This window comes from Borostomias antarcticus (genome assembly GCF_949987555.1).
Source record: "Borostomias antarcticus genome assembly, chromosome: 37".
NCBI lineage: Eukaryota > Metazoa > Chordata > Actinopteri > Stomiiformes > Stomiidae > Borostomias > Borostomias antarcticus.
In genome coordinates this window covers 349,480-361,919 of record NC_140270.1, presented here as the reverse complement: position 1 = coordinate 361,919, position 12,440 = coordinate 349,480, and the positions used below count along the sequence as shown (strand labels likewise).

General features: G+C 46.8%; 1 protein-coding gene across 2 annotated transcripts; it reads left to right on the top strand.

Annotated features, from left to right (window-relative positions):
* Positions 1-268: 268 nt before the first annotated feature.
* Positions 269-12,113, top strand: pygmb (phosphorylase, glycogen, muscle b; the record flags this gene model as incomplete). 2 transcript variants are annotated; one of them, XM_084461186.1, is made up of 20 exons in its annotated part: positions 269-511; positions 3,025-3,126; positions 3,263-3,341; positions 3,475-3,578; positions 4,184-4,315; positions 4,698-4,809; positions 4,979-5,061; positions 5,208-5,351; positions 6,040-6,132; positions 7,487-7,633; positions 8,033-8,196; positions 9,029-9,143; positions 9,264-9,365; positions 9,494-9,641; positions 9,747-9,805; positions 10,232-10,373; positions 10,645-10,852; positions 11,483-11,617; positions 11,735-11,801; positions 11,939-12,113. In XM_084461186.1, 20 exons carry the CDS (start codon positions 269-271, stop codon positions 12,086-12,088), a joined length of 2,529 nt encoding a protein of 842 aa, XP_084317312.1. In that variant the 3' UTR covers positions 12,089-12,113. The 2 variants fall into 2 exon arrangements, with proteins under 2 accessions (XP_084317312.1, XP_084317313.1); XM_084461187.1 differs by lacking the exons at positions 3,025-3,126; positions 3,263-3,341 and having other exon boundaries at positions 3,558-3,578.
* Positions 12,114-12,440: the final 327 nt, after the last annotated feature.

Here is a 12,440-nt window from a genome sequence, read left to right as displayed (position 1 = left end):
AAAGAGTGCTGCTATTCGTAGTCACAGCCTGTGATGAAAATGGGACCTCAGATTGGCACGAACTCAATTGGGCTGCAGCTTTAAGACCCGCCCTAATAAATCCTGGACAGTTTATATGAGCAGATAACCCAACGCGGATGTGCATGTAGGTGAGATAGAGGGAGGCAAAGTGCGTAACGGGCTCACATTGACACCAGCTCGACTATCACCTTTAATCGGTGCCATCCCGATAGTCTATTGATTTAATTGAAATTATCCGGCTTCTAAGATGCCCAAGCCGTTGACCGACCAGGAGAAGAGGAAGCAGATATCCGTGCGCGGTCTCGCAGGCGTAGAAAACGTCTCAGACCTCAAGACCAATTTCAACCGGCACCTCCACTTCACACTGGTCAAGGACAGGAATGTGGCGACCAAAAGGGACTACTACTTCGCCCTGGCCAACACGGTCCGGGATCACCTGGTGGGGAGATGGATCAGGACGCAGCAGCACTACTACGAGAAGGACCCGAAAGTAAGAGAGGGGGTTGCCGCAGTCCGTCCATCTCCGTCCGCCTCCCTGCACGTACACAGCTGTTACCCCCGGGCAGGAAGGGGTTAACACACGCACTAGACTAGTATAATATGTGAGATGATGGAAACAAGTGTGAAACGATGCTGTTGAGGCGTATTTCAATGAAAAATTATGAGTAAAAAATAAATAAATAAAACAGTAAGCTATTTAACTGTAGGACTATATTTTATTATAGGAAGAATAGCCTATGGTTTATTGTGTGGCGAAGTTGGTCTGGGGATTTCTCTGAGCGCTTGATGTCAAAGCCCCTTCTGCTGTGTTACGTAACCATGTGCATCCATCTACTGCATGACTGGATAGGAATTTCAAGCACATTTAATTGTAGGCTAGCTTATATTTAGCTTATAAAACCTAAAAATTGTAGCCTACACACTTGCAGAATGTCACAAACCTATAGGGCACTCAATGGGTTTTTGAATAATGCATGACAGGATAGTGAAGGCTGTTAACTAACATTTTCAATTTATTTGAAAACGGACAGTGCATGTTGATCATAAATCAACAAATGTAAACACGACAGATTTTGCCATGAGGTTAATTTTCTCCTGTGATCTTTGCTATAATACAAACCAACCTGTTTAACCAACAGTTTCGGGTCATCTGATGGATAGGCTATAATATTGATATCCACATTAATCTAATCTACCAATGCCACAGACCTAAATATGTACCCGAAACATAATTGATCAATGCACTCAGAGCTCCCCAGAGATCAGATCTAGCTCAAACATATAGTTTAATAGGCGAGTACATTTTGTTTTGTCCTGCATTGTGCTGCGCCTGTGAGCACATCCGGGCACTTGGAAAGAACACAGTGTATGAACAGCGTTCCAGCAGATGAGGGCCTGTCATGTCTCATTAGATTACTCCTTTCACTGATAATTACTAGCATAGCTAAGCTGAATTCATAACAATAACGTTTTGTATTAAAGCTCTACCGTTATCGGGACACTACATGAAGACAGACAGTCAACCTTAATAAAAAAAGATCTGATTTCAAAGTTGCGTGTCTCATGTCCCTCTTTTAAAGCTTTGGCTGACATTAGGTTTTATGACTGTGTTCAGATGCCAAGCCTATAAAAAGCGTGTTTTTCCATCCAAGTAGTGGGCCAAATAATATTTACAGTATGCAGATCGGTGTGTTAACATTGATCCTCCGTGACCTGCACCTGTGTGATCTGTCTCGAGTTCACAAACTTTAATAGTGCCCTCTATAGACTAGTTTTATAGCCTACTCATTTATCTATGGGAAGGTAGCCTACATTCCCACCCATTAGATTAACGAGTAGGTTATAGAAGATATGTAGCCCATACAAGCTTCTCTTTTTTTAAAAGACCTGAGCCCCTATAAAGTCAAAATATTAATGTTTTTTTTATGTTCGTATAAGTAATCTCACCCAAAATTTCTATCGGTGTCCCTGTAACAAGAAATGCCAAGGGCCCCCTGAGGTCTTGGGCCCCTGGGCCCGTTCGGCCCGTTCGTATACGTCTTTGGTTTGAGTATGTGGTGTTCAACTCATAACCCCAACAATGGCTGCCCCCTCCGCAGTAGCCGTCTAACCTTTGAAAGGGATCACTAGAACGGCTATTAATACTGCCCACAACATGCCTTCGTCACTTGGCAAGGTCGAATCAGATTTCATATGAGAACAATGACAACAGTATTTAGCAATAGATAAGTGCATTTCATAACACTTAACAGCAATTACTAAAATTCAGTGTCGGGTCGGGACAATATATTTAATATCTGCTGAGCCGGCTGTATTCATTCAGGCTTGTGGTGTTGAGCTCAACCCAGAGCTGCTTCTGCAGGGTGAGAATGTCTCCGCCAATAGTAGCACTCTTGTTGTTGTTGGCAGCACCTGTTGCCTTTCAGTAGAGAAGACAATGTTCTGTTTCCTGTGGCAACCACATGCAGGCACGCTATGAATTGACATTGACAACTACATTTAGATATTTTTTTAAAACTATTCCTGCTTTCTCAGTATAGTCTTAGACTAGTTTACTCGGGCAACCATGTACTTTCTACATCTGCAGAGAGCAGAGCTTGAGGTGTTAGTAGCTCTAGATATGTCTGTATTTCAACATTCATTATAGGACTTAAGACCGTACAGGTGCATGGGCTTGTTTGACCACTAGATGGAGACATTGAGCTTGAACTCGGTCAGTGGGAGGCAGGGGGCTTGTTACCCTAAGGACATGCATAATGGCTGGGGGAAGCATGCTTACATGTGCACTCGTTTAACTTGGGGGCATCACGAAATATAGAAACTAAGAAAGATCTCTGTTTGTTGATGATTGATGTAAGAAGAATGATCTTTTGATAGACAACTCTCTTTGATCTAACTTTCTCCTCTCTCTCTCTTTCTCTCCCTCTCTCTCTCTCTCTCTCTCTCCCTCTCTCTCCCCCTCTCTCTCTCTCCCTCTCTCTCTCTCTCTCTCTCTCTCTCCAGCGTGTGTACTACCTCTCTTTAGAATTTTACATGGGTCGCACGCTCCAGAACACGATGGTGAACCTGGCCCTGGAGAACGCTTGTGACGAGGCCACATACCAGGTGAGGGACTCGCTAAACATCGGTACAGAATAACTACTGGGCAAACTTGTGTGTCCAATACGGTTTGTGTTATATTTATCTCCAACTTAATATAATAAATATATCAATCTTCCATGGTATAATTGTTTTTCTCCAGCTGGGTCTGGACATGGAGGAGCTGCAGGACATCGAGGAGGACGCCGGACTGGGCAACGGCGGTCTGGGACGCCTGGCCGGTGAGTTCCTGGCTCCTCATTCGTCCAGCGAGCTGCTCCCGCCTCCTTAGAAATTGTCTAATGACAGTGAAGCAGAGTGGTGTTCTTCACAGCCTTGTGTCACCTCATAAACCTTCCCCCTCCTGTTCCCTAGCCTGCTTCCTGGACTCCATGGCATCTCTGGGTCTGGCTGCTTACGGCTACGGGATCCGCTACGAGTTTGGTATCTTCAACCAGAAGATTGTCAATGGCTGGCAGGTAGTTGGACTAGCAAAGTTCATGCGGTTCCAGTTCACATGCTTGTATGACGTGTTTTATGACATGTTAACCAGGGCGGGCTTAGTGAAAACCCATTGATTCAATTCAGTCACAGGGTTCACTAAAACTGGCACAAAAACCCCCCTCAGTTTTCACTAAAACTGGCACAAAAACCCCCCTCAGTTTTCACTAAAACTGGCACAAAAACCCCTCAGTTTTCACTAAAACTGGCACAAAAAAACCCCTCAGTTTTCACTAAAACTCGCTCTCTGGAATACCGCCCTGTATATAAAACAGTACTTTTTGTTTGTATTTCCGTGAATATAATAAAAAGAGAAACTGCACACGAAGTGGTTTAATATGACGATGTTTCGGTCGTAGACAAAACGGCAGAAACGTCATCATATTAAACCAATTTTTGCACCTGGAGACAGAGGGTGCAGTTCGTCTTTTTATTCTATTAATATTCTATCTCCCATCACATTATAATATTCTATCTCCCATCACATTATAATATTCTCCCATCACTGAGAGAGCCTAGCCTATGGTGGGCTTTTCCTCTTCATTGCAAAAATGTGTTTCTGTGAACGCCAATCCGCCCCCAGGTGGAGGAGGCTGATGATTGGCTGCGCTATGGCAACCCCTGGGAGAAGGCCCGCCCAGAGTACATGCGTCCCGTCCACTTCTACGGCCGGACAGAGCACCACCCTGACGGGGTGAAATGGGTGGACACACAGGTAGACGCCCTCAGACGACACAACAGATCCCGACACCTAATGGAGAAGCAACTGTCTTTTTCGGGGGCGGCTGTAGCTCAGTTGGTAGAGCGGGTCGTTCAGTGATCGAAGGGTCAGCGGTTCGAATCCCAGCTCCGACTGTCCACATGTCGAAGTGTCCTTGAGCAAGACACCTAACCCCAAATTGCTCCCAATGAGCAGGTTAGCACCTTGCATGGCAGCTACCGCCATTGGTGTGTGAATGTGTGTGTGAATGAGAGGCCATTGTAAAGCGCTTTGAGTGCCGCTAAGGTGGAAAAGCGCTATATAAGTGCAGTCCATTTACCATTTTTCAATACTGTATTGAATACAACTGAGCTTTTCTTACCCTATTGGACGATAGGTGGTCTTGGCTCTCCCCTACGACACGCCCGTACCCGGCTACAGAAACAACATTGTCAACACCATGCGACTGTGGTCTGCCAAGGCGCCCTGCGAATTCAACCTGAAAGACTGTGAGTGCTTGACCGATAAACCGGTGAAAACGCCGCAAGACACAGACGTTTCTTATAGCATTGTCAGTGATTTAATTCAACAATGAGATCCACGTGATGGAAGTTGGGAACGGTATCACAAATCGAAGGACCTTGCTAATAGGACCAATAATTTTGTCTTTCCCCGCAGTCAATGTGGGTGGCTACATTCAAGCTGTACTGGACAGAAACTTGGCTGAGAACATCTCCCGTGTTCTCTACCCCAACGACAACGTGAGGGGAATTGTTGACATTTCTTTCGAGTTACACCTTGAATTCTACCATCCAATTACAGTACTTGAACGGATGCGTTTCCCCTAAATACACAGGTGAGAATCACAGTTAATCAAGTTTAATTCTTCATTCTTTGCGACTCCCAGTTCTTCGAGGGTAAGGAGCTACGCCTGAAGCAGGAGTACTTCGTGGTGGCCGCCACGCTCCAGGACATCATCCGGCGCTTCAAGTCCTCCAAGTTCGGCTCCACCGAGGTGGTGCGCATGGACCTGACCACTCTCCCGGACAAGGCAAGTCACCTTTTACTGCTCAGGGCTGAGTTTCCCAGAGGCATCGTAGCGCTACGTTCATCGTAAGCTACGGCGTTCATCATAGCGCTACGATGAACGTAGCGCTACGATGCCTCTGGGAAACTCAGCCCAGAACATTAGCAGAGCAGTATGACTTTCAACCAGATGCTAGTACAGCTTGTGCATGTTTACCTCCGCCCCAGCGAGGAGCTGCCGAGAGGTAATGTTTTTGGTAGCGTGCGTTGCGTTGGTTTGTTCTTTAGCAGGATTACACAAAAACAACTGACTTTCATGTCTGATTACTGACGACTACGACTGATTTCTATGAAACTTGGAGGAGGGGTGTAGCATGGTCCAACTTAGAACCCATTCATAATATTTTGGATTGGATCAGAATCACGGTGGCGGGTCCACAATCCACCCAAACACGGCCGGCCAATTATCCCCATTCATATTTTGGACTTTTTTGGGCCAAAATATCTTGACATTGGAAGGTCACAGTATAGGAAACATGGTTTGGACTGGCATTAAACTCTTGACCTAACAAATACAGCAATACCGAACATGCTGGCAAGCAATCTCGTGCACAGAGCTACGAAACGCGTTCACGAGTGGCGGTCTGTGCTCTCCGAGCGCCGTTTCTAGATTGTTTTGTATTTGCAACTCCAACCGTCATCCCCGTCTCCAGGTGGCCATCCAGCTGAACGACACCCACCCCGCCATGGCTATCCCCGAGCTCATGAGGATCCTGATCGACGTGGAGAAGCTGACGTGGGAGAAGGTAGCAGGAGAGCCGTTCACCATCCTACACCCTCACGCTGCGCTGTCGTGGGGTAAACGTTTGGCAGGGCTGTGGCTCGGGAGGTAGAGTGGGTCGTCCGGCGATTGTAGGGTCGGCGGTTCGAATCCCGGCTCCTCCTGTCATTGGGCAAGTCGCTGAACCCCAAATTGCTCCCAACGAGCAGGCTAGCACCTTGCATGGCAGCTGCTTCCACTGGTGTGTGAATGTGTGTGTGAGTGGGGGAATGTGGGTGAATGAGTGTGTGAGTGTGTGAATGTGGGTGAATGAGTGTGTGAATGTGGGTGAATGAGTGTGTGAATGTGTGTGAATGAGTGTGTGAGTGTGTGAATGTGGGTGAATGAGTGTGTGAGTGTGTGAATGTGGGTGAATGTGGGTGAATGAGTGTGTGAGTGTGTGAATGTGGGTGAATGTGGGTGAATGAGTGTGTGAATGTGGGTGAATGAGTGTGTGAGTGTGTGAATGTGGGTGAATGAGTGTGTGAGTGTGTGAATGTGGGTGAATGAGTGTGTGAGTGTGTGAATGTGGGTGAATGAGTGTGTGAGTGTGTGAATGTGGGTGAATGAGTGCACTGTATGTACTGTAAAGTGCTTTGGATAAAAGCGCTATATAAGTGCAGTCCATTTACCAGGTTACCCCCCTTTTATCACCACACATCTTTTAAAGACCCATCTTTTCAGACAGGCCTTTGTCTAGCCTCCTATGTCTTTTCATGCGCCTTTATGTCCTTGTTTTTATGTGTTACTGTTTTTTTTTACCATTGTTTTTAATAATTTGATGATTTGCACTTTGACCTCTGTTCAGTGAAAGGTGGTATAGAAATCAAATGTCCTCACCCTCCATCTCTTCTCTCCTCTCCATCTCTCCTCTCCATCTCTCCTTTCCATCTCTCCTCTCCATCTCTCCTTTCCATCTCTCCTCTCCATCTCTCCTTTCCATCTCTCCTCTCCATCTCTCCTCTCCATCTCTCCTCTCCATCTCTCCTTTCCATCTCTCCTCTCCATCTCTCCTCTCCATCTCTCCTCTCCGTCTCTCCTCTCCATCTCTCCTTTCCTTCTCTCCTCTCCATCTCTCCTCTCCACCTCTCCTCTCCATCTCCCCTCTCCATCTCTCCTCTCCATCTCTCCTCTCCATCTCTCCTCTCCACCTCTCCTCTCCATCTCTCCTCTCCATCTCTCCTCTCCATCTCTTCTCCATCTCTTCTCTCCATCTCTCCTCTCCATCTCTCCTTTCCATCTCTTCTCCATCTCTTCTCTCCATCTCTCCTCTCCGTCTCTCCTCTCCATCTCTCCTCTCCATCTCTCCATCTCTCCTCTCCCTCTCTCCTCTCCGTCAGGCGTGGGACATCTGTGTGCGCACCTGCGCCTACACGAACCACACGGTCCTCCCGGAGGCGCTGGAGCGCTGGCCCATCGACCTGTTCCAGAACCTTCTTCCCCGTCACCTGGAGATCATCTATGAGATCAACCGGCGCCACCTGGAGGTAGGGAGGACCCTCTGTTTATCAAACGGTCAGTTGAGCTGTAGTCAGGGGGTGTCACAGAAACGTAGAGCTGGGGGTCACCAGCGTAGCTATGGTAACTAATGTTGTTCCTTGTCATGACATCGCGTAGGGGTAACATGTACAGACGGAAAAGTAAGGGCCCTAGAATTGAAACTTGCCACTTAGTTATTGTTTTGTGTATCTCTATGCATGTACACGGAGTATGTGTGGTTATGTTTTTTTCACTTTTTAATAAATGTGAACTGGGAAAAGCATTTCCTCATTGAGGACAATAAACTTCATCTCTCTCTCTCTTTCTAACCTCTCTCTCTCTCTCTTTCTAACACCGTGGTCACGTTTTAAAACTTTTTTCCCCTTTTTTGTTACTTCCTCGCCCAGCGTATCGCTAAGCTCTACCCCGGCGATGACGACCGTCTCCGCCGCATGTCCCTGGTCGAGGAAGGCGACCAGAAGAAGATCAACATGGCCCACCTCTGCATCGTGGGATCCCACGCCGTCAACGGCGTGGCGCGCATCCACTCTGACATCATCAAGGCTTCCATGTGAGGAAAATCACGATTTCATTGCTTCGGAACATTATTTACTAATTACATTTATTTACTTCAGCACTTGACCCTGATATGGATTGAAATAATAACAGCGGAGTCGGGACAAAATAATGGAATTATTATTTGATTCACATACTGTAACCATCTGGGAACTCTCCATTGGAAACTGTTTGGAAAAGCGCGGGCACTTTCAAAAATACTTGGCAGTTGATGTGATTGACAGATGGTTCATCCAGTCGCTAACTTCAACCGCTCCTCGCTGTCGTCGCGCCTAAACCCGCCCAGTGTAGCCGCTTCTATTTCCTCATAGAACGCTGATTGACAAGATTGTTTTTTGATCTGGCACAAACGGATCTCTATGGGGAGTGTCCAGACTGATTTGAATGTGAGAGAAACAGAATGTGAGCTTGCGAAATCGGGATGGTCTCACAAGGCTAGACATGTGCACAAACTGCTCCTCAATCAATTCAAGCTTAGTTGTTAAACGTCCAAGATACGGGTGACATGTTGGGGCGGCTGTAGCTCAGTTGGTAGAGCGGGTCGTTCAGTGATCGAAGGGTCAGTGGTTCGAATCCCAGCTCCGACTGTCCACATGTCGAAGTGTCCTTGAGCAAGACACCTAACCCCAAATTGCTCCCAATGAGCAGGTTAGCACCTTGCATGGCAGCTACCGCCATTGGTGTGTGAATGGGTGAATGAGAGGCCATTGTAAAGCGCTTTGAGTGCCGCTAAGGTGGAAAAGCGCTATATAAGACTATATAACATTTACCATTAACATGTGGGATGGAATGATGAGGGGAATCTGATGCGTGATCTGTGTCCGCAGCTTCAAGGACTTTTACGAGGCCGACCCCGACAAGTTCCAGAACAAGACCAACGGCATCACGCCTCGCCGCTGGCTGGTCATGTGCAACCCCGGCCTGGCTGACGTCATCGCAGAGGTGCGTCATCCCAAAATCATCCCAAAATACCGCCGACGTGGAGTGAAGAACCCATGTCGTCTCAGTTGTGTTTGAGTAGTAAGTAAGTGATGATTATTAGTATTTTTTATTTTTATTCAGAGAATCGGTGAGGATTACATACGTGATCTGGACCAGCTAAAGAAGCTGCTCAAGTTTGTGGACGATGACTCGTTCATCCGTGATATTGCTAACGTCAAACAGGTAGGCGAACACATTGGACATTTCCATTTCATAAAATGTCTAGTTCTTGCATGTACTACTTGTACTTTTCAACTTCTTCTTTTCATAAGCCTAGATCACAACTTCTGCTTATCTCTACTTGACAACAGGAGAACAAGTTGAAGTTTGCGGTCCATCTTGAGGAGCAGTACAAGCTGAAGATCAACCCCAACTCCATGTTTGACATCCAAGTGAAGAGGATCCACGAGTACAAGAGACAGCTACTCAACTGCCTCCACATCATCACTCTCTACAACCGTGAGTGTTCCTCTCATCCCCTCATCTACCCTCTCATCTGTTTGAGACATGATTATTCATTATATCAGAAAAGTCAACCTGGAGTCGTTTTCCCCCCCTAATCAGGCATGAAGAAGGACCCAAAAAAGTCATGGACCCCCAGGACTATCATGATTGGAGGAAAGGTGATGAGTATTTTTGGTCTACGTTAAGTTTTTAAGTATTGCAGTGTGCAATATTTGGCGGCATCTAGTGGTGAGGTTGCAGATTGCAGCCAACTGAATACAATTAACGGACTTGGCAGAAATGGAATATGTTTGTATGTTTTAATTAGTGTATAATTCCATGAAAACACAATTTTTGTGATTTTGTTTCCTTTGAATGAGCCCTTTATATCTACATAGTGGGTGCTCTTCCACAGCGCGCCATGTTGCACCATGTAATTGTATTCAGTTGGTTGCAATCTGCAACCTCACCACTAGATGCCGCCAAAAACGATACACTGCACCTTTAATTTAGCCTATTTAAACTAAACTCTATTGCATTGCAGAAATCCTAGTCGAGATTTAACCTACCACATGCTTTGTGTCACTCAATTCTTTTTCTCTCAGGCTGCCCCTGGTTACCACACGGCTAAGATGATCATCAAACTGATCACAGCCATCGGAGACATCGTGAACTATGACCCCGAGGTGGGAGACCGCCTCAAAGTCATCTTCCTGGAGAACTACAAGGTCACTCTGGCTGAGAAAGGTTTGCATCTGGGAGGGTGGCCCATCCAACTCTCGTTTCTGTGATGGTGCCGTGCCATCCATCCATCCATCCATCCATCCCCCTCTTTACCTCCGTCTTCCCTACTCCTCCTCATAGTCTCTCTCTCCCTCTCTCTCTCCCTCCCTCCCTCTCTCTCTCTCTCTCTCTCTCCCCCTCTCTCTCTCTCTCTCTCCCTCCCTCCCCCCCTCTCTCTCTCCCTCTCTCTCCCTCTCCCTCCCTCCCTCCCTCCCTCCCTCCACCCCTCCTACAGTCATTCCCGCGGCCGACCTCTCAGAGCAGATCTCAACGGCCGGCACCGAGGCGTCCGGCACCGGCAACATGAAGTTCATGCTGAACGGCGCCCTCACCATCGGCACCATGGACGGCGCCAACGTGGAGATGGCGGAGGAGGCGGGCGAGGAGAACCTCTTCATCTTCGGCATGAGGGTGGAGGACGTGGAGGCGATGGACCAGAAAGGGTGAGGAGGTCGATGGGACGGCACGCGATCGGACGGCAAATATATCCTCGATTATACTCGATTACTTATTCTTGATTGTGAATTTTGCTCCACCAAAGCAGTTGATTCTAACTAGCACAACGCTCTAGCCAGGTAGGGGGCGAATCCGTGAAATCGGCTGGTTTAGTACCTGGTTGGAGCTAATACATTTTTGGATTAACGAAGTCAGGTTTTACACCTCTACTTGTTTTCTCACGGGATCAAAAAGGTGTCTATCAATACGAAGGAAGGTATGGATACAGTAGATAGATGGATGACAGCTAAGACTTTTTTTTGAAAGATATTTTTTAGGGCTTTTCAGCATTAATGGGATAGGACAGTCACGCAAAGAACTAGTCTTCATATGGGGCACGCCTTACCCGGTGAGCTACCGAGGCGCCCCGACAGTTAAGACCTTTGAGGATGTTTGAGGATGAGTAGTTTGAGGAGCGTCAGTGTCTACCAAAGGAAGCTTATCTTTACTCTTTCTTATATTGTATTTTTCTTATATTGTATTTTGTAATTGTCTGTTTCTATATTGCAAAGCACTTTGGTGCAACTCGGGTTGTTAAATGTGCTATATAAATGACTTTGACCCTTGACCTTTCCCAGATATGACGCAAATGCCTACTACAGCCGCATCCCTGAGCTGAAGCAGGCCGTTGACCAGATAGCTGGAGGATTCTTCAGCCCCGACCAACCTGACCTCTTCAAGGACATTGTCAACATGCTGATGCACCACGACAGGTAAACGACAACTGCCGTCACTACTGAACTGAAATGCTAACACACACACACACACACACACACACACACACACACACACACACACCTTTCCTGACACGTTGATTTTTTGCAATGCAGGTTTAAGGTGTTTGCTGACTACGAAGACTACATCAAAAGCCAGGATGAAGTCAGCGCTCTCTACAAGGTCGGTGTCGGGGCGGAAAAAAATAATCTAGTGCCAGATTACAGTCGGTTCTCAATTTCCCCTCAATTCTACAAAACGAGCGTTTGTTTTGCTTGTATCATCTCACTCAACCTCTCCCTCCGTTTCCACCTCGACAGAACACTAAAGAATGGACGAAGAAGGTGATCCATAATATCGCCGGCTGTGGTAAATTCTCCAGCGATCGCACCATCGCCCAGTACGCCCGGGAGATCTGGGGAATGGAGCCCAGCCTGGAGAAGATTGGCGCCCCAGACGATTCCCGTTAATCCAGACCAACCCTCGGGTGCTCCTGTGAAGATCTTTAGATTCTGATACCTGCTTGTCTAATATATCAGTTCATGTCCTGTAACTCCGTTTTTCATTGTGTAACGTGTGGCAATATTTCTGATAGTGGATGATGGCAAATTAGCTGCCTTGACGATCATTAATCTAGCACCACTCTAAACATCAAACTATTCATTGTAATTGGTTGTTTCTAAAAACCAGTGTCACTTTACCATTCCACATAGTCGACTGGATGTGCAACAGATCACACTTGACTATCTCAGTCCACCATAGAGCAACGGTCTCCCTCACATTTTAACAATTTATTATCGCCACATAGCTAGAAGAACACAC